Genomic DNA, 21,624 nt, shown 5'->3' with positions numbered 1-21,624 from the left:
GCCGGGGAGGGGCAGCTAAGAATGATGGGTCTGAGGGACTCCGGGAATGGGTACTCGTGATAGGAGGGGGGGTTAAAGGAGCAGACCGGAAAGACCCTGGGGGTGAGAGGGAGGCTGACAGTAAAGGTCCTTGGGGTGGGGAGGAACTGAGGATCTGACAGTGATGACCCCACACAGGAGCCGTAGACGGGCTGCTGGTGTTTGCTGCACTCCATGACTAGCTCATGCAGTGTCCCACTTGGGGCCCCCTGGGCCAGACTAATAATGTACGTGCCCCACTACGATGCCAACACATCAAACAAGCCACCATTAGAACAGGATCATTTTCCTTCAGGCAGCTGCTTGCTGCAATCATTCTGCTGATTAAATTTCATTCTGGAAAGTACTGCACAGACATTAATCAGGTGTCACAGCCACTCCATCCTATAGAGCCAAAGCCTCTCTGACCTTTAAAAACACACCAAACAGTTGCTAGAACACATCTCCCTAGGGAGGACAGGTCCTCAGGCCGGCCCTCAGAAATACACGCTGTCCTCGCCCCCTTCCAACCCATCTTCTTCTCTCCTGGAGACAGAAAGGGGTACCTGGGACATTTCTGACATGTTTGCCTGGGGGACTCTGGTCAGTCTTCAGCCTTGGTGGTGCCAGCAACCCCCTACGTCTGTGGATTTGAAGTCTAGAAGGGCTTTCCCACCTCAGAATAGCTTCCCCACTGGCCTACTGCACGGCCTGACATTTTCACTGTAAGAAAGCATCCCTTCCAGTTAAAACACCGTCATCTCCAGAAATCCTCTGTTCAAACAAAAACAAAATAAAACTGGTTTATCCGGAAGAAAGAATCCATAAACAATAATGGCACCTTTTATAATCACGGAGCACTTTTCCTTGCTTTCCATGTATTTGGCCATATGCTATCTCATTTCATCGTATATCAGCCCTGTAAGGAAGATACTCTTATTATCCCCATTTTGCAGCCGTCAAGATGGAGGCTCCGAGACATTAATTGATTTGGTCGAAGGCCCGGGGCTAGAAAATGGTCTTCTGATGCCGGGCCTTAAGCGCTCTCTCTCACCCTGACACAAATGACTCTTGGCAACTGAGAATTCTAAAAAGAGATGTGTTTTGACGGGGAGTGGGGGTGGGGGGGCAATGGTTGAGGTCACCACCAATAGGTCGTCAAAGGAAAAGCCTTCAGGGGCACCCGGGTGGCTCAGTCGGTTAAGCGTCTGACTCTTGATTTCAGCTCAGGTCATGATCTTAGGGTCGTCAGATTGAGTCCCGCGTGGGGCTCCACACTGGGCGTGGAGCGTGCTGGAGATTCTCTCCCTCTTTCTCTCTCTGAAAAAAGAAAGAAAAAAGAAGGAGCCAGAAGTCATGGTGGGGACAATGAGCCCTTGGATAAGAGGAGGCAGATTGGGGGGCAGGGGGTGAGAGGTGCAGAAATCAGCCCGGTCTCCTTCAGTTTGGATGTTAGTATTTGCGCCCCCTCGTTTCTTTCCCTCAAGCCCGTAGGTGGCAAATAAAGTGCCTTATCTCTAGTTGGCCCCTCCTGCCAGAAGTGGAGCGAGGCTGGAAGCAAGTGGAGGACGGTAAGTCATATGTTTCGTTCCCTGGGTTGGGCTGCCCTTGGTCATGGTGATGTGTACCGGCAGTCTGCGGCCGCCCACTCTCTTCAGGCAGGGCTCATTCAAGTCCAGGACATTAGCATTAAGACGGAGCATTATAACACTGTATCAGTAATGTAAGACAGTGCCCTGTCCTTAATGCATAATGTCGTTGAAAATGCAGAGTGTGGCAGACTGCAACTTAATTGGAAAGGATGCCTTGGACCATTCGGGACGCTACAGAACATTTGGCATAGCCATTAAAACCTGTTCTCCAGAGCCCAGGAAACTAATTGCAAATGGTTAGGTAATGCACAGCTGATGGAAATAAGATTTCCCCTGAAATTGATTCCATGGTATATGTACGGGGATGTTTACTGCAGTATTGCTTGTAACCATGAAAAACCAGAACTAAATTAAATGTTCAACCATGGGGGGCAGGGGTTGGTTAAATAAGCCTGAGACATTCACACGATGGAATGTTAGGCAGCTTCGGGGAAAAAAATGAGGTAAATCTATGTATACTGACATGGAAACATGCCCATGAAATAGAATTGTTTTTTTTTTTTCTTTTAAAGTAAGTTGCAGAATAAGAGTTATAGTTTGGTTCCATTTTTGCTCACTACCTATGTGTGTAAATGTGTATGTGTGTACTTGTGGGTACTTGTATATGCTAAGGAAAAATGGAGAAGTCTGGGAAAATATACACCAGATTTTTAACAGGTTACCTCTTTTAAAAATTTTTTTTATGTTTATTTATTTTTGAGAGAGAGGGAGAGAGAGAGTGAGCAGGGGAGGGGCAGAGAGAGAGGGAGACACAGAATCCGAAACAGGCTCCAGGCTCTGAGCTGTCAGCACAGAGCCCGACGTGGGGCTCGAACTCACAAACCGCGAGATCATGACCTGAGCCGAGGTTGGACACTCAGCCGACTGAGCCACCCAGGCGCCCCAGCAGGTTACCTCTTAAGAGTGAAATTGGGAAAAGGGAAAATACTTTCACTTTTTAGTTTACACACTTCCGTGATTGAAATCGAGGCACGTGTTTCATTTCTGCAATTGTTGGCTGTTTGCTAAAGGAAGGCAGGCTTTCTTGGACAACGCTTCCTCATTATAGCAGGATTCTGCGCTCCTGGCAGGGCTGAGAGGCAGGTCTAGAGTTAGGTGCGTTTCATCTTCGACAGAACTTACGGCTCCAGCTGAACCGCAAAGCTGTGTTTCTTCTAAACACGAAGACACTAAAATGCAACCTTACCAAAGGAATCCAACCTAATAAACAAAGACGCTCATTTTCTCTCTCTCTTTACTCTGTCTTTCCCTCAGATTCCACCCACCCACCCCACCCAGGGCTGAGTTCCTTTTATCTTCCCAGACAGGTCAGTGTCTCAGAAAAGCTGTTCCTTTCAGGCAATCCACAGAGTAGACAGCCCCCTACCGGTGTAATTTCAGGGGCATAGAAAGAGCTGGACCAGAAAGAGTACTTGCCCACCTGCCAGCACCAACAAGCTTTAATCACACAAAGAAAGAGAAGTACAAATTCCCTTGAAAGAGGTGACACATTGCCTGAAACTTGCACTCAGACAAGGAAGACTGAAAGCAGAGCTGTGTGTGTGTGTGTGTGTGTGTGTGAGAGAGAGAGAGACAGAGACAGAGACAGAGACAGAGATAGAGAGACAGAGGAAACCAAAGCAAGTGGGTCCTGAGCGGCCGAAGCACATGTTGCAGGGAGGACAGAGTGCAATTTACGAAGCATTCACATGTTTAATTTGTTTATAAAATACAATTTGGAGGGACGCCTGGGTGGCTCAGTCAACTGAGCATCTGACTCTTGATGTTGGCTCAGGTCACGATCTTGAGGTTGGTGAGTTCGAGCCCGGCGTCTGGCTCTGTGCTGACAGTGCTAAGCCTGTTTGGGATTCTGTCTCTGTCTCTCTCTGCCTCTCCCCCACTCGTGCTCTTTCTCTCTCTCTCTCTCTCTCTCAAAAATAAATAAACATTTTTAAAAGGTAGAATTTGGAGGGTTTGGGGGGCTATTTTTAATAATACATGCTCACTGGGGCGCCTGGGTGGCTCAGTCGGGTAAGCGTCTGACTTCAGCTCAGGTCATGATCTCACGGTTTGTGAGTTCGAGCCCCGTGTCGGGCTCTGTGCTGACAGCTCAGAGCCTGGAGCCTGCTTCGGATTCTGTGTCTCCCTCTGTTTCTCAGCCTCTCCCCTGCTCATGCTCTGTCTCTCTCTCTCAAAAATAAAATAAACACTAAAAAAATAATAATACATGCTAACTGAATATATTTGGAAGGTACAGAAAAATACACGAAAGAAGGTAGTCACTTGTAATTCTACTACCCAGCATTGACTACAGTAAATATCTTCACAGTTTTTCCTTCTGGTTATTTTTCTCTACATATATATGCAATTTCAAACAAAATTGGGATCAAACTATACAGCCTACTTTTTCACTCATCATTATGGATATTTCTATGTCCCTAATATTTGAAAACACAATTTTAATAGCTATACAACATATGCACCTTTTGGCTGTGGTACCATCTAGCTCATCATACCCTTAATTTGGGACATTTCAGGGTTTTTCCAATTTTTTCCTTATTATAAATGACATTGCCATGGACATCCTTGCACATAAATCTTAGTCCAGATTTCTCTTTCCTTAGTACAGATTCCCAGAAGTGGAATTACTGGGTCACAGAGCATAAACATTTTGAAAGGCTCTGTGGAGCAGTTTGAACTGGGAGCAAATCTATTGATTCCCAGAAACTACTGAACACAGAAATCCTCTCCAGTGCAAACCTGAACCAAACAGTTGAACACACACACCCCCGCCCGTGACGATGCCACATCTAATTAGGTGTTTAATGGATGTTTTTTGATGGGGATACAGGGAAAGGATGTACTCAGCTCTGTAATTAATTAGAGGAAGGAAACGGGGCAGTTACTGCTTAACTGAATGCTATTCCGCTATCCCCACCAACCGCCATCTCTGGCAGGTAAACCAGAACATCCAAACCGTGAGACCCACAGAATGATCCCCTGACCCATTCCTGTGGGCTTAAGGCCACTCACTCTCATCTCCTGCCCTTTCCCCGCCCTGATTAAAAAGAAATAAATGTGGTGAATTTTTCTGTATGGATTTTCCTTCAATAAATAGTTTACTGTATAAAATATGGTAATTATATTTACTCATCGACAGGTTTTGCTCTAACCTTAACATTTGGTGAATATTAACCTCTGTTAAATTTATTCTAAAATTCAAGCAAGCATTATTTAGCCTTTTTGAGTATCAGGATTTCCCTAGTGTATTCACTGATGTGCGCATTATTGTTCTCTGTTGCTGTTTTATGCCTTCAAATTAGGAACGTGTGAAAATCTGTGGAAAAACAGACTTTGATCTTAGAAAGAAACCCTCCTTTCTGTAGTAAGAAACAGATGTTTTTCTGAGCTTTCCTATCAAGAATTTATTAGAAGCATGTATATATACCTGTAGCATTTGGACGTTTTTGTTAATGTTTCCAAACAATGTGCTTTGAAACCAGAACCATTTCTCTGTATTCATTTTCACAGAATTCTCCGGACGCTCTTCATCACACATTAGTGATCAGAAATGAGTTGTAATTTCCATTCCTTGCCCATAAGGGCTAAGTAGGTGTCGTAATATAAGTTGAGGGGAGTTTTATTGTGCAAGAATGAGCTACTGTTGGGTTTGATTGATTGAAGACGGACTTTGATACAGTGTATTTGAAAGCTACTAAATGCAACTTACAAAGCTTAACAAAACACATTTTATTTTGTATTGCAAAAGTTCACTTTCAAAAAGGAGTATTTCATATTCAAAACAAACAAAAGTAGAAGTATGCATGGAGAAAAAAATCAGGAAAAAAACGCATTTCAACCCGTAAATTGTCATCTCTGGGGAGTAGAGTTGCGGGGGAGAGGGTAATTTGCTGCATCGTGTGCCTCGGCAGTTTGGAGAATTTTTACAGTGTCAGGTTTTATTCCAGTAAGCAGGAAAAAAGCAACATATGAAAAGGGCCATCTATCAACAGGTGTTTAAGCCCCTACTACGTGCGAAGCATAACTAAGTGACCATTATAGAAATTTTGAAAGCTACAAAAAAAGAAGACTTCAGGGCATGTGCAACAGAGAACAATAATGACTACAACAATGAAAACAACTAAGCAGTTGGAGGTTTCTCGGGTTCTTGTGGACTGTGATGCAGTGTTGCCTGCCTACTGGGACTGCTCTCAGCCTCTGGCTCCTAGATCTGTGGTTCTCACCAGATGCCTAGTGCCCAGCTGACCTCCGATCCCGCTTCCTGACTGGCCCTTCCCCTCACGGGCTGTAACCGGGTGTGTCTCAAGTGCTAAAGCATCTCCTTTGCAAGGTAAAGCCGAGAGAGTGTGAGGATCCAGGCATGTGCTGATATTGGGAAGGGACTTTGCTACAAATACTTTGGAGGACAATTTGGCCATATGTATTAAAAGCCTGAAGAATATTCAGAGTTGATGATAAAAATCAGGATAGTGGTTGCTTCTAGGAGGGTTATTGGCCAAGAGCGGGTTCAAGGGAGCCATCCAGGATGTTGGAAAGGTTCATCATCTTGATCTGGGTGGGGGCTACAAGAGTATGTATGTGAAAATTTATTGCTATGTGTACTTAATACCTGTGTATCTTACTGTATGCATGGTGCTAAAAATGTTTTGTTAGGAAATATATATGTGAAAAAAAATTAAAAGGAGCGCCTGGGTGGCTCAGTCGGTTGAGCATCTGACTCTTGATTTAGGTTCAGGTTGTGATCCCAGGGTGGTGGGATTGAGCCCCATGTAGAGCTCTGCACCGACAGTGCAGAGCCTGCTTGGGATTCTCTCTCCTCTCTCTTTCTCTCTGCCCCTCCCCCCTCCCCTACTCCCACTCACTCGCACGCACTTGCTCTGTCTCTCTCTCTCTCCCAAAATAAATAAGTAAACATTAGGAGCATCTGGGTGGCTCAGCTGGGTAAGCATCTGACTTCGGTTCAGGTCATGATCTCGAGGTTTGTGAGTTCAAGCCCGGTGTCGGGCCCTCTGCTGTCAACACGGAGCCTGCTTCGGACAATCTGTCTCCCTCTCTCTCTGCCTCTCCCCTGATTGCTCATTGTCTCTCTCAAAATAAATAAATAAACTTTAAAAAATAAACATAAAACAATTAAAAATAACATAAGTTTTAAAAAATAAAATATATATGTGAAACTTTCGAACCAATGATTCTGCTATAACATTATATCCTACAGTAACAAAAATGCAAATGTTTAGTTCATTGTGTTCCTTATAAATGTTAAAAAACTGGAAACCTCTGAAGTATCTGATAGCAGGGAGTGGTGAATAAGTGTTATTCCATTCATTTAAAATCATGTTATCAAAACGTTCTTACTAGTATTGAAAAACACTTTTAGTGTGTGGTAACTATTGTGTTTGGTCACTAGGATAGGAACAATCAATGGCAAAGTAAATACAGGTACCAGCGTTGTTCCCTGGTGCTGTGGTGATTGTCTTGGTACCCAAAGAAAATAACCAGCTGACGATGGGAACCAGTCAAGCTTCGGGGGCGAAATCACAACATCAACCATGGTTCTCCTCAGTGAAGATTCAAACAGCTGAACGCCAATACCTTAGGCATTGACCTAAGGTAGTCTGGTGGGTCCAACTCCAACCTCAGTTAAGGACGTTTGGACTCTCTGAGGTTCTCCATTATTCCGAAGCTTCTCTCTGCCCTTAGTCAACTCAAGTCTGGGAGCTGAGTGGTGGGTGGTGATAATCAGGGTGGAGAGAGAATGGCTGGGATGTATCTATGTCTGTGTGCATTTGTGAATACTTGTGTGGCCACCATTCCAAGTATGTGTGAATGCATTTATGTGTATGTAGCTGTGTGCACGTGACTCCTCTAGTTCACGTTTCCCAAATATGGAATCAGGAAGGCCCTACAGTAATTTAGTGAAACTGATCATCAAAATAAGGAGGTGATAGAGTAATACGGCTATTCCCAGGGTAAATGTGTTAGAGACACAGAACCATCTGGTATTTTTCTAGTGGTCCAAAGGCTCCTGGGGAACACTCTCACCATTGGTTTGAAGAAGATGGAAACAAGCAGGCTGCAGCCCCATCGGCAAACGTTTCCTCATGCTATGAAACAGTTTGCAACCTAGGGCAACTGTACGCTTGATTAAGCTTGCAATGAAAAGGATTTATTTTAAACCATTTTAATGATCTCTTGTTTATCAGAAGCTAACCAAGCAGTTTTATGGTAGCCTTCGCTACCATGAGAGACCCGTTCCTTCATCTAGGTGGCTTTCCTATTGGTTAATTTTACTGTGAGCCTATTACTGTATAAAATCTACACGTGTTTTGACATGAGAAAAATCAGGATGGAGCCCATGCAAAATTGCCTCTTGCTTTTTAATTGTCCAGCTCATTCTGAGTAAAATAAACTTTTTCTTTTTTGGCGGAAAGGGGGTCTTTGTGCCAGGCTTGGTTGAAATGTGGGTTGCTTTTTTTCTTTTCCAAGCTCCCATTCTAGTCCCTCCCCTTATCCCAGATCCTCTGTCCAAATAAGCACACCATCTCCAGGGACAAGACCGCTACTGCTCTCTGAGCTGTGGCGGCTGCCATTGTCACTGCTACTGGTCTCAAAGTCATCTTTAACTTGACTGAGAGCCTGCTGTGTTCCAAGTCCCATAAGGTTCCCCAAGAGACCGTATGAAGGAAATACACAGTGTGCAAGTTCTTTTAAGTAGCTACCTCCTCTAGTACTTTTTAAAATAGCTTTTAATTTTCACGCAGGCTTCAGGAATACAGATGTGGATAAAGCAAGCTCCCCCGCCTTAAGGGTACCTCACTCATTTCTGGCTTTGATTATAAAGGTCAGTTGATGGGCAGTGCACTAAAGTGAAAAGGCCTCAGTCTGTCCATCGAAACCAGCAAGGTGACAAGTTTCTACTTGGCTTCTTTAGGGATCTCCAGCTGTGTGGTTGCCATAGGGGAGCCAAAATCTCTAGAGAATGTGCAAAGCCGTCTTTTCCAGCCCGTATAAACCCTCTTTTCTTCAAGGCTACTTTCACAGAAACAAAATCAGTTAGTTATGAAGTACTCCTGAGAAACCAATGCTGGTTGCAGGAGACCTTCACATGTAATGTATGAGATATTTAGAGTGAAGGGGGTGGGGAGAGGTAAGTAAACACAACTGAGGACAAACATGGCAAGAGTATAAACACAGGGCTTCTCCTCTCTCTGCCTTTGTGGAGCATATGGAGATTGACACAAGCCAAGCATGCCTAAGACACACACCTCTACACCAGTGGGCATCTTGTCTCTATCTGGGACATATCTCACACATTTCTAAACCACATCTATAGCCTAAGGCTGCTAATAATACCTGACACGGCATTCAGCCTGGCCCCTGGGGTGCCCAAGTTCTTTACAAAGGGCTTCCTTTTTAACCTTCAGGAAGTGTCTTTTCTTCCTTTGGAAGACGGGAAAGGGCAAGGGCCCTTGGTTCCATTTGGTGGATAAGGAAAGAAGGCCTCGCAGTGGATTAGCAAGCCAGAGCTGGAAAGAACCAAGTTCTCTTCTTCATCCCATCTCTCAGGAAGAGTTTTTTACTTGTTTGTTTGTTTGTTTCTTTTGGCGGGAGGACCTGGAAAGAGTGTTGTCACAATCATCAGGGGAGGTGGTTGGAAGGAGGCCTGGCGATCAGAACCTGGGAGCTCTCACGGGGACAGAATGGATGCCTTCAAACGGGAAAACAGATAAATTCCATAAGAGGCCAGACCCCCGGGGGCCTACTTGCCACTGTTATCGTCTTCTTCACTTTCTGGCCTCATTCTGTTCTGCTGCTGTTTTGAGACCTCAAAACCTCCCTCTGGGCTGACAACATAGTGACTGGGGTCTAGTGGGGTCTGGAAGGACTGGTTGGGAAGGATTTTGCTGTCCTCCAAGATCAGGGCCATTCACACTTCACCCTCAGTTTCCCTTAGCAACCCCCCCAGTGGATTCTGGCAGGCATGGCTTGTTCATTCTTTCCAAAGTTCCTTGTGTTTTCATCCTGTTGCCCTTCTTAGGGTTAATGAGTTACTTAGGTTTCCAATATGCTATATAGAGTAATATTTCTTTTCAGCTGCCACCATAGGAAGAGCACTAACCTGGGAGTCCAACAGATCTATGTTCAAATCCCACCTCTGCCACTTACTGGCCTAGTGGCTGCAGGAAGTGTTCATCCCTTCTCGGAGATGCAGTTTCTTCATCTGTAGAATGGGAGTATTGATACTTCCTCTTCCTGCCTTGCATGGCTCTTGTGATAAGAAAATGAGATCATCGACATAAAAGCATCTTGACCAGAAGCACAAACCGAGGTGGTGCTGATGCCGAGTCATATTTGCTTTAGCTGAAACTCCTTCTAGCTCTTAGGGGGCTGTTGGTTCTAGAATTCTCAGATCTGGTGAATAAGGCTGTGTTCCCTCTCTCCATCTCTGCATAATTTTATACACGCTGGTCACATCCCTTCCCAGCCTTCATCTTTCTAGACTAAAGAGTCTGCGTTTGTTTAATCTATCTTCATATGGCAGCCCCCTCTACCCTCCCCCATCCCCTTGATTGTAGAGTGGCTCTTCTCTGGATCATCTCCAGCTCCATTATGTCATTCTGGAAGCACTAAGACCAAACCTGCACAAATGTGTGTGTGTGTGTGTGTGTGCGCGCGCGCGTGAATGTGTGTGTGTGTGTTTGTGTGTGTGTGTGTGTGTGTATTCATCAGCCCTGAACCTCTGACTCTGCCCCCTCCCCAGTTATAAATCCTAGAACAGGATGCTTGCCCAAGACCCTCTCTCCAAACTACAGAGAAGGCCGGTTGGCCCCAGGCTGTAGCCTCCCCCTCTTTCTCTGCGCAGCCCTGGCCCCAAGGGGCTAAAACGGCTCCCTGTCTGGCTTGGGAGGCTGGGAGGTGGATAACTAGGATGGGGGGGCCGAGGGGGAGGGGTGGGGGGGTCTTGCGCAAGCGCACGCCGCCGCTCGGACCGCCAATGCTGCTGCCTCCCGGAGCAGAGGGAGGCAGAAGAGGAGGGAGGGAGAAGAGGGGAAGGGAGGGGGAGGCGGCACTTGGGCTGCAGCTCGCAACCAGAGGCAGTCTCTCTCTGCTCTCTGGAGGGACGGGGAGCGGCAGCCGCGGAGTAGGATGCTCTGCGGGGCGCCCTGAGCCGGGGGCGCGTGAAGCAGCTTCGGGGGCCGGGGCCACAGGGCAGCTTTCACCATGCATCAGTCCCTGACTCAGCAGCGGTCCAGCGACATGTCCCTGCCCGATTCCATGGGTAAGTCCAGCCGCCCTTCCTAGGGGCGGCGGCAGCTTGGGGTGAGTGCGCTGCCCTCTGGACCACAAGCGCCCCGGCCGCCCCCGAGAGCCGGGGAGCGGGAAGCGGGGCCAGGTAGGGGGTCCGAGCTCCCCTGCGTCTGGGTCGCCGACCAGAGCCCCAGGGGAGCGGCCCAGCGGGGGCGGGGGCGACGCGCGGAGACTGGAGCGCCAAGCTTGCGTCGGAGTATCCCTGCCCCGGAGTGCGGGTGTGTGCGTGTTAGTGTGCGGGCGCCGACAGACTTGCAGCTGGTGGTAAATTCCAGCTGTCTGGAGATCCAAACACTTCCCTGCAACCTGCGCCCTCGCTTTCCATTCGACGCTCCCTCTTTGCAAAGTCCCCGTCACTTCTAAGAGCTCACGACTAACGACAATTAGGAGAAGCAGAGTCCTCGCCCCCTCCCAACTCTGTCGAAGCTGCCCAGAAATTCAGAGCTGCAGTGGTGGTGGTGGGGGCAGACTTGCACCTCGCTGGTGGGGGGGTTTGCGCAACCCTGGGGGATGGGCGGGGGGGGAGGAGGGGGGTTCGCGGGAGGGGAATTCCTAAGGAATCACTCAAGACAGCCCAGCCCTGCAGTCTGCAGCGGCAGGATCAACATTCCTTGAATTTGATTCCTGTTCTGCTCCAAATGCACGGAATGTGCGTGAGTGTGAAAAAAGAGGTTGGGGGGGGGGGAGAGACGAGTGAGAGCGCGAGAAAGAAAGAGCGAGCGCGAGCCCGCGCATCTTCTGAAGTAGCGCTTTCCCTCTCGGGGTGGAGTGGAGGGGGGGGGGAGACCCACTAGCCTGATTTGGTTCAACACTTTTCCTCATCAAACCTGGGGGACAGCTCATCAAATCAGGCACCAACTTGGCTGCCCCTCAAAGCTGCTTTTTGGTAGTTACAAACAAAACACAAACCCAGTCCCCCTCAGCTGTTAGGCACCTTCCCAAGCCCTATGATTTCACTGGGCGGAGAAATTAATTTGGAGCCCAGGAGAACGGGAGGAGATTGTCAAACCATGATCCCACCTAATCTTAAAATTCGCCTCGGGTACACTTTAACATAATCGAATTATCTCTTGCCAACATACTTTACATTCTGCAAATTTCCTCCGTCCCGAATTCCTGCCATCCAATCTGCTCAGGTCTTCTCCGATGAATTTGCGGGAACATCTCAAAAGGAGGGGGCGGGGAGAGGGTTGAACCCCCTGTGTGAGCTCCTTACTGCCTGCAGAAGGCCCGGTCTCCACAGAATTCGTTCACCGGAGGGACCCCAGAAAGTGTCATCTCCTAGATGGTGAGAAGATTCGTATTTTCAATGGTTTTGCATATGCAGTATGAGAATTTGCTCTTTTTTATTTGTAAGGGTGTAGTCATTTGCAACGTGGTCCAAATGAGGCCAAGGACTTGGGTCCGAATCCAGAACCCAGCAGTACCAGACTCCCCCCAGCTGTCTTTCTAACACGACACACACACACGCACACGCACACACGCGCGCGCGCACACACACACACACACACACATACACACACGCACGCGCACACAGGCACACAGAATGCACTCCTCACCTTGGCCAGCTGTGGCGCCAGCGCAGCCCCTGGCTCCCCGACGCCAGACTGTTGCGCCAGGGAGGGCCGGGTGGAAGAGTGCGAGGGCCCGCAGCGCCCATTCCCGCAGTGGGCCACAACCACCTGCAAAGCCCGCCTCCGCGTCTGGCCGTCTGCCAGTGGGGGAGTGGGCAGGTTAGGGGCCCGGGGCTTAAAACGTTGCTACTTGGCACATGACTCTGTGGGCTGGGAAACAAGATGAAGAGAGTTCTTTCTTGGGCTCCCGGGGGCCCTCAGCCAATCTTGGCGTTTCCCGAAAGGTCTGCGCAACAAGAAGCTGAGTGGGCTTCTCCCAGCCCAGACTCTACACTGCGGGGAAAAGAATCCTAGATCCCTCATAGACGCGCGAGCCTGCTCCACGCATCCCGCTTTGTAAAGTCTGCAGACCCAGGGCACTAGCAAATTCCTGAGTCGAGTGGTAACCCTGGATTTCCAGTTTGGACAGGGGAGTCTCCCCGGAGTTCCCTGGCTCGGGTCCCGCACAACCCAGGCCTGAATCAGCGTCTAGGCTATTTAGGAGCTACTCCCACTTAACTCAGCTCTGGCAACGCCACCTTCCTTGCATGGGGGGTGGGGGGGTGGAAGTGGGGGGGTTGTGTTTCAGCCCCCAAGGGGCAGCATTTCTGAGGGGATTCCCTCTGCAGGCAAGACACAACTGCAGCCCAAACAGTAAAATTTAAGACACACACTGCACCAAGGTGCCTGCATCTACGTTTGCTGGCTGCCTGGGGATGAACGGTTAGTACAAGTCTTGGAGCAGAGCAGGCGCTTGGCAATATGAAGATGGTAATTTGACTCCGGCGCCCCTGCATCCCCTTCCAGCAAACCCCCTTCTCCCTTTTGGCAACACCGCCCCCAGGCGCTAAGGCACCTCTACTACAGCGGGCACTCCTCTCCCAAATAACACATTTGTAATTCACCAGTGACCTGGGACATCTCTGATCAAAGAACTGCCAGAGGCGGGGTGGGGGCGGGGGCGGGGGGGGGGGGGACGCAGGATATCAGCACCCTTAAGAAAATGTTTGGGAAATTGACGGCCTTGAGGCTCTTGCGTGGGCAGGCACCTGTTTCCACCGATGTGCAAGGCTGGGACTTCCTGGGACCCTCCCTGTGTGGCAAAGCTGACTCAGGTAAGCAAATCCTAACTGGTTCAAAAGATGAGCCCTCCAAATTAGCCAGTCGTCAACAACATGGTGTATAGGACAGGCTACTGGGCCCCTGTCCTTGCTGCACGCCGATAGCGATTACACACCCTGTAATCAAGGGGGTCATCAAGAGCTGGTACAGGTAAAACAGGAGTAAGCAGAGACAATCATCCCACCTTCTGGCAACCCACATCTTCGTTCCTGTCATATACACCATCTTGGACCTGGATTTATCATATGACTTGTGTGCCAGACCCCCAATTTACAAGGGTCATCAATTTACCATTGATATATGTATTGAGTAAGGTATACAGGAATTCAGGGACATGAAATAATGAGCGATTAGAATAGAGTGAGCTTGGTAAGAAAACTTTTGGAGGAGGTTAGTTTTGAGCAGGTTTTAGGGGAAGGGAGGGACTCAGATTCAAAGACCGCAGTGCAGGTGGGGGATCTGACCAGGGGGGAAACCAGGCTGTATCTGGAAGGGTGGAGGCAGCAAATAATTGGGCGCTTCTAGAGCTGAGTATCCTGGTCCTCACGAATCTGGGGTGGAGGTGGGGCACTGCAGAGAGGGAGGGCCGCAGTAGCTCTGCAGGGAAGCTGCTGGGGGCGGAAGGCGGGCAGGCAATGCCCATGACGGGATTTCAGACTCTCCCACTGCTCTTGGTTGCAGGGGTGGTTGTCGTTGTTCAAACAGAAATCTACTGGGCGCCAAGTCGTCGGGCTAGTGAGAGACATTGGGGTTTTGTGACATTAGTTGACCAGAGGCTTTTAGTTCTGGGGACCCGTCAGGTATACCTTAATTTAAAAAATCAATTCTATGAACACAGCTTATATTTATTCACACAATTCCCCGCATGCCTTTTTGATTAGAAGGGAAGACATTCTGATATGTTGCCTCTGGTTTATTCAACAAGTATTGACTGCTCTCTAAGTATCAACCACTACGATAGGCACTGTTTTCTGGTACCTCCTGCTTTATTTAAGCACCTCCTGGTATCCAAAGTTTTTTGATATGTTGATTAACTAAACAAAGTCGGAATCAGATGTTCCTGTGTTCGCGGGAACATCTAGGGCAGGCCCCAAAACTGTACCCTAATAAGAATAGGGCTTCCTTCTAAAATGAAACAACCACCAGGAATATGTCCTAAACGGAAACAGTTTACCTTTAGTAGCCTGGACCACACGTTCAGAGAACGTTCATCTGCTCTAAGCAGATGTGACTTTTAAGTCAAATTGACACTAAAGATAAATGGAGAGGTGACTCTTCACTTTTCAAAAGCATTCACCCCGCAGTTCCTTATGATGGTCAACTCCCCAAGTACAACTAGAAATAATTTCATCTTCCACAATTATAGTCCTTATAGTGTAAAGTAGGGAGTGACTTGGGGGAGGGTGTGGGGGGGGGACAGAGAATAGATATTCAACCTAGTGATGAGAGAGTTTTCATGGGACTTTTCAAAACAAATCCTATTTGGAGGCAAGGCCCCTGGAAATCTGTAGGATCTTTGCCTGGGTTTCTCAACCGACTGGATTTTCAATTCAGGTTCTCAAGCAGGAGAAAAAAAAAAAGATTTTCAAATGACACCATGTGGTTTGCTGAGTCACTTTTCTGACCTGGCTCCTGTGCTTTTAAGAGCTAGAGTGATATTTGCAAAGGAGACCCAAGAGCTGTGAATAGGATTTAAAGCCACTTGGCAGGGAAGGAGTGGGCAGGCGAGTGATACCAAAAAAATTAGAAAGACCATACACACACTCCCTCAATTTAGTCTCTAAAGTTATATGTTTTCTGTGTGAGGTGTTGAGACACTTTTTGTGCGTCACAAAGATACCCCTGGCGGCTCCGGATGTTTCCTCACTGCGTTTTGCTAATTTGAGGCAGGGGAGGGCTCAGATGGGGTGAGCGACAAGAAGGCAGACAGAATGGAAGGCGAGGTAGGTAGGTTTATGTTAGAGCCCCTCTGTTCACCGGGAAGCATCTATCAACAAACAGACTCAAGGACCCTGGTTTAGACACTCATTTAAAGGAACCCCTCGAGATCCAGACGGAGGCTAACTAACCTCCGGGCGAACAGAAAATAAATCCTGCCCCCCCCCCCTCCCCCGCGGTCCGCAGCTCTGCTCTCGGTGTTTCCACCAGTCAGCCCGCCATTTGCATCCCAAATAGCCCTCTCTCACGAAGGGCCCTGATGTCACAGGTGTCCCCAGTGGTCCTTTATGCTCTTCCCCGTGGAGGCTGGACTCGGGCCCCACTGGAGAGGAGCCTTCATCTCCCAAGTCTCCCTGCCTCGCCTCCCAGGGCGAGATCGGGGTGCCTACAAGCGCTCCAGCCCCTTCTACATTGCAATGTGTCTTAGAGCGGGATCGCATTAGAAATGACCCTGATGCGTCACGTCGCTCACTTTCCAGGCTGACGTCAGGGGAGACCGCCGGCCCCTCCCACCTCCCTTGGAGCCCTCGGCGGGGACGGCCCCGGGGAAGACAAGATGGACGGTGGAGCGAACCCGGGGTGGCGCGCTCCGTGCACCCGGGAGCGCGGATCTGCTGGGGGCTGCGCGGGCCCGGCCACAGCCCTGCCCTCTGCCCTCCTGGCCTCGGGGTCTCGCTGCTTGTCTCGCCTCCCTCCCCCGTCCTTCGTCCCCGCTCCTCTCCCTCCCAGTGGTGCGGTCTGGGTGGCTTCAGGGGCAGCTGCTGCCCTGAGGCCGAAGTGAGGCCTCCCGGGACGGTGGGGTCCTGGGAGCGGCTTCTGGGGGCCTCTTTGGGCCCCTAAACGCCAGCCAAGCCACATGGGTGGGTGACTCCCATCGTAAGGCTCCCCGCCGCTTCATCCGTCTCACTAGAGAACTGGACGCCCCTACCATTCCCCCCACTTGCTTGGTTTCCTGGAACGCAGAGGTGAGAACTCATCCCGGGTGGTCCCCGTGGGGAGTCCCTTCCCCTTGCTGGGGAAACAACGGCGGCGCGCAGAGCAGTGCTCTTTTCCAAAAAAATTATATTCAAAAGCGAGTCTCGATACCATTTTTCTATCTGACTTAATAAGCCTGTTTTCGGAAAAAAAAAATATTGGTTTGCGCTATCGTGTCTGATAAGCACTGAGTAGGAGAACGGGTTTCTTGTCATTTATAATATTTATGTCACCCTCACATAGGCCTAAATGTGTGTAAGTTATAATCTTCCCCATCTACCTCCCCCGATACATATCTTTGTGGACTAATGGCCTCCAAACACTTACTTTATTACACACATTTGTTATGTGACAAATCTTGCCAACACACCATTTTAAAGTTTATACGCGAGGTGGCAAATGTCAGAAATAAGTGAAAAAAAGAATCCCAGTACCTGGCTTGGTTGTGATATTTACACTGAAAATGAAATTTCATATCTCCGGCTTATAAAAAATAACCCTTCTTAGTTGCATTTTGGCTTTAAAATATTTTCATTTAATGCCTCCATGCGTACACTTCCCATTTATCATAGGCCTTGTAACTTGGCCTTAAAAAACACTCTACTAAGTGGGTACGACACATCTTTCATGGAATGGCAAAAGCACAAAATTTGTTGTGGGGTTTTTTTTTAATGTAACTGCTAAGATGCCGTCTGTTCATTTTCAAACTGGATATATATATATATATATATATATATATATATGTATACATATATATATATTTTTTTTCTTGTAAACGTGGCACCTGATGATTGCAAAATACCGGAAGCTCCATCCCTTCCCCATAATTCCCCTCCCCAGAGATAACCCCAGCTACCAGTTGGGGTAGGAAAGGAAGACCTTCCCAGTGATTTTTCCCTTTAAGTCCGTGCCCTTCTCCGGCCAAAATGAACCACTTCAGTTTCTCTGTGTGCTTTCAGGAGCCTTCAATCGAAGGAAACGAAACTCCATCTATGTCACCGTGACTCTGCTTATTGTGTCGGTGTTGATTCTCACGGTGGGCCTTGCCGCAACCACCAGGACCCAGAATGTGACCGTCGGAGGTTATTACCCGGGAGTTATTGTAAGTATAAAAGGCCTAGGTAGGTCTCAGGGGCTTGCTGGCTGCGGTCTTTCGGGTTCTACTCGGAGGGTTTTTGACTGTCTGAGTTTCCAGTGTTTGCTCAGGTTTCCTCCTGTATATTTCTCTGTATGTGTACAGAGAGGAAACTCTGGGCCCATTAAGAAGAGCACTGGACTGAGAGTCAGAGGAATCCCAGCTGTGTCCCTAATTAGCAGTGTGCTGCTGAGCAAGTCACCTCGCCCTTTAGGCCCGTGGTTTTCTGGTCTACGAGGTGTCACCAACCAGCAGGGTTAGCTTTAGGCTAAGGTCCCTTTCTCTCTGGGCACCTGCTTTCCCACGTATAACAGGCGTCACCTGACCCTACCTGAAACCTGACGACGGCTTGACACTCTGACCGTCAGCGCTGACCTCCAAAGTGAGCCTGCATTCGTATCAGGAAACACATGTGGAACGTTTACTTCTAAGATAGGTATATTTATCCATTTACAGGTTTTATACATGTTCCTAAAACATACAGACATGGAAATTCAAGAATTAGATTCAAAAGAAATAACTTTTATTATCCTCATGCTAACTTCAAAGAATGACATACACTTCGCATGAAGTCGGTCATTAAAGGTAGTGGCTATGAACCCTTATTTCCAGTAGCCCGCTAGATCATTTTGAACAGTTTTGGCTGACTTATCAGGTACAATTAGGGTACCGTGGGCATCATTTTTGGAAATTTTCAAATTGGGGTAGAGTCGACACACAATATCACACTGCTTTCTGGTGTACGACATGGTGAGTCCACATCTCTCCATGTTATGCTGTGCTCACCGCAAGCGTAGCTGCCGTCTGTCACCATACAGCGTGGCGTCATTGTTTTTTTAATGTCGATCCCACTGTGTAGCTGACAAAAAGCTCATCCCGAGACAAGTGTCAACTGTGCCATTTTCTTGTGGCTCGCTTCTGCTTACTTACATTATTAGGGTCATCTTCAATTTGCGGTTTCTCAACAGGAGCCTTTCCAAACCACCTGTCCATTTGATAGGGACCAGTTTAGTTAAAGCTAGATAACGCAATCCGGGCACACGTCAAAAGCCCCGCCATCAACTGGTTGCTGCTGGGATCGTGTCTTTTCCTCCCTGCAAGACGGGCTGACCTTGTTATCTGACATTCACACCGGGGGAGGGCGCCAGTGACAGTCTGTTTATTGAATATTTGTACCGCTTAATTTCTCTTACTAGTTTAGATAAACAATAAATAGGAAATAAGAGTTCGAATAGTTTCTTAGTGTACATCAGTGGATTGTTGCATCCATCACCAGGGTGCGTGGGATCCGCTCTGGAAACCACTGAACTCTTGACATACAAAGCCTCATTTTATAGCAAATCATCGTGTCGTATACGTGACATAGATACAATTTCTTTTGTCATTTATACTTCAATAAATCTGGGGAAAAGAAGAGGAAAGAGAAACAAAAACAAGCATGAGCCTCATTTGGATCGACACACACGCGGCTGCTGATCCCAAAAGCCTAACCCTAGAGGTAGGGTCATATTTTCACCATCAATTATGTAACTTGTCAATTGTAAGTGATTGTAGAGAACAGGGAGGAAGTTTGGAAGTTTAGGATGGTTCTTTTATGTACAGTTAGTACAGCAAAGAGGTCAGATGTGTTTGTGTGGTGGTTGTTTCTCTTTTTTCTTTTTTTGAAGACGTGGGCTTGGAGAGAGAAGTCAGGGAGAGGAAAGGATTAAACATGGATGTCTTTGACAAGCCCAAGCTGCTGCGAGTGACCAAGCCTGACGAGGGTTGCCTAGGCCACGGATTCCACAGTCAGCCTCCTCAATAGCCCTAGCTGGCTGGCGCCAGACGTGCCTCCCACCTCCCACAGGCTGCCTGGGAAGCTCCTTCGCCGCTCTTGGGCAGGCAGGGCTCCCTCCAGCCAAGGGCAGGTGTCCCACAGACACCCGTTTGGTGCCCTCTGTTAAATGTGTGATGTGAAAACTCGCCCGGTCCACTTCCTGTGGTGAGGCAAGAAAACCAGTTGTCAGCAGAATTGGGTTTTATTTTTAAGCACAAGCGAGGGGGACGAGGAGGAAGGGGGAGGTAAGATTGCATTTTGGTGGCTTGGAAAAGCAATTTATAGGGTCTGTGTGACTTTGTGTGCTTCAGGTAGCTGCGTTTTGGAAAATATTTCTGATGGATGAACAGATGCTCAAAGCCAAGAGTCAGACTCCCCATGGGTGAGGAAAAGGTATTTTCCCTGTCATTTAAGAGTAGGAACTCCTATTCTAGAACAGTGGCTATGAACCTGCTCTGTAGAATAGCTGCCTGTGGGTGGCTAGGTTGGAATGCATTAACAAAGGAAGGAGGGCGCATGATTGTTGGTATTCGAGTACTTGATGTTCAGCAAGCTCGGGAAGTTGAAGGGGTGCGTGCCTCTGTGTGTGTGTGTGTGTGTGTGTGTGTGTGTGTGTGTGCGTGTGTGTGTGTGTTTCACTAAAAGCTAATATGGAAATGTTAAGAGGAGAACCATCCCTAACAGACAGTGTGCCCCATGGTTTACCGTTTAAAAATGTGCTCTTAGAGTTCCTGTAGATTTGTTTCTTTAAAATGGGTTTTAATTATAGAAAGTGAATGGGGAAGATTGCAGATTGAAAGGCAGAAAAATCCATTTGGGTTTAGAGGTCAAATCATGTTGTAACAAATACAGTGACGACTCAGGCCTCTGAAACAGCGTGTGCCTGACAATCCAGATTTATCCGGGAGTGGGATGCTTTCGCTCATTGACCCGTTTGGTTATTAGAGAGGTAGGTACTGTATAAACTCTAAGCCAGTGGTTTCCCTACTTTGGTGTGCAGAAGAATGACCAGATGAAGCTGTGGGAAATGCAGACCTGAGGTCCCTACCCCCAGACATTCTGGTTTGGTAGGTTCGGTATGGCCCAGGAACCTGAATTTCCTTTTGATGAGCTAATTTTGATTGGAAAAGTAATACAAATTGAATCTGCATTTTACTAAATACCCCAGGGGAGCCTAATTCAAATGAACCGGCAACCACTTGGAGGACTAAAACCCAATAAATAAAATATGCTCAGCATTAAACCCAGGCATTTTAAGATTCCATACTGGCAAATTGGTCACTCTGAATATAAATGATCAGTGTATAGCAATGTGAAAAATTTCAGGCTACTTGGAACTCTGATGTTTTGGGGTTAGCTCTGCTGGTTAAATGCTTTAACAATAAATGAGAATTCAAAATTTCAAAACAGACAAATTAGGGAGCAGTTATTACATTAAAAGAAGGCTTATTATACATACAACTCACTTAAATATAGAGACTTGGGCATTTTAAAATATAATTACATTTGTACAGCTCAAACTCACATGAAACTTTTCTGGGGCATATTCATTTTGCCAAGCGAGGTGCCCTTGTACAGCAAGGTGCATTATAATAGGTCATGAGCTACTTGATCTGAGCTAGAATGTGGTGCCAGCATCCTAAGACACACATGCATGCATGCATCTTTAAAGGTGCTAATCTGTCCAAGAGGAACTGCGCAGTTTTTTTAAAAACTTAAAACCGATGAAGAAAGACAAACTGGTTTAGGATTTTTACTATCCACGAATGTTCCAGACATTCCATTCCAGAAGAGTTCAGTGAGCTTTCTACACCAGAGGCCTAAAAAAGGCAAGAGGCTCACTTGTTGTATAAAGCTGAAAAGGGCAGGGGAGAGAGCGCGCTCCTTGTCTGTAACACTTTAACCTTCGATCCGGGAGAATGAAGCCTTTAAATGTGTTTCCCAAGCAACCCACAAGATGGGGTTGGCCACCTGATCAGCATGGAAATCTTTCATTCTTGTACCCTCTCCCCAGTTGTTGTACTGCTAAGACCCATGCCAGCCTGG

At 47.7% G+C, this 21,624-nt stretch overlaps 1 protein-coding gene across 2 annotated transcripts in view; it reads left to right on the top strand.

Moving 5' to 3' along the window:
* The first annotated feature begins 10,735 nt into the window (after positions 1-10,735).
* TMEM255A (transmembrane protein 255A) overlaps positions 10,736-21,624 on the top strand; it is a 56,100-nt gene continuing 45,211 nt past the window's right edge. For both annotated transcript variants that reach the window (XM_027054241.2, XM_027054240.2), the window contains exons 1-2: positions 10,736-10,950; positions 17,587-17,729. In XM_027054241.2, the coding sequence (XP_026910042.1) occupies positions 10,893-10,950; positions 17,587-17,729 (201 nt within the window). In that variant the 5' untranslated portion in view covers positions 10,736-10,892. The remainder of the gene's footprint in view (positions 10,951-17,586; positions 17,730-21,624) is intronic.

The sequence above is a fragment of the Acinonyx jubatus genome, chromosome X (genome assembly GCF_027475565.1).
Source record: "Acinonyx jubatus isolate Ajub_Pintada_27869175 chromosome X, VMU_Ajub_asm_v1.0, whole genome shotgun sequence".
Classification (NCBI taxonomy): domain Eukaryota; kingdom Metazoa; phylum Chordata; class Mammalia; order Carnivora; family Felidae; genus Acinonyx; species Acinonyx jubatus.
This window is presented reverse-complemented; position numbering and strand designations above follow the sequence as displayed.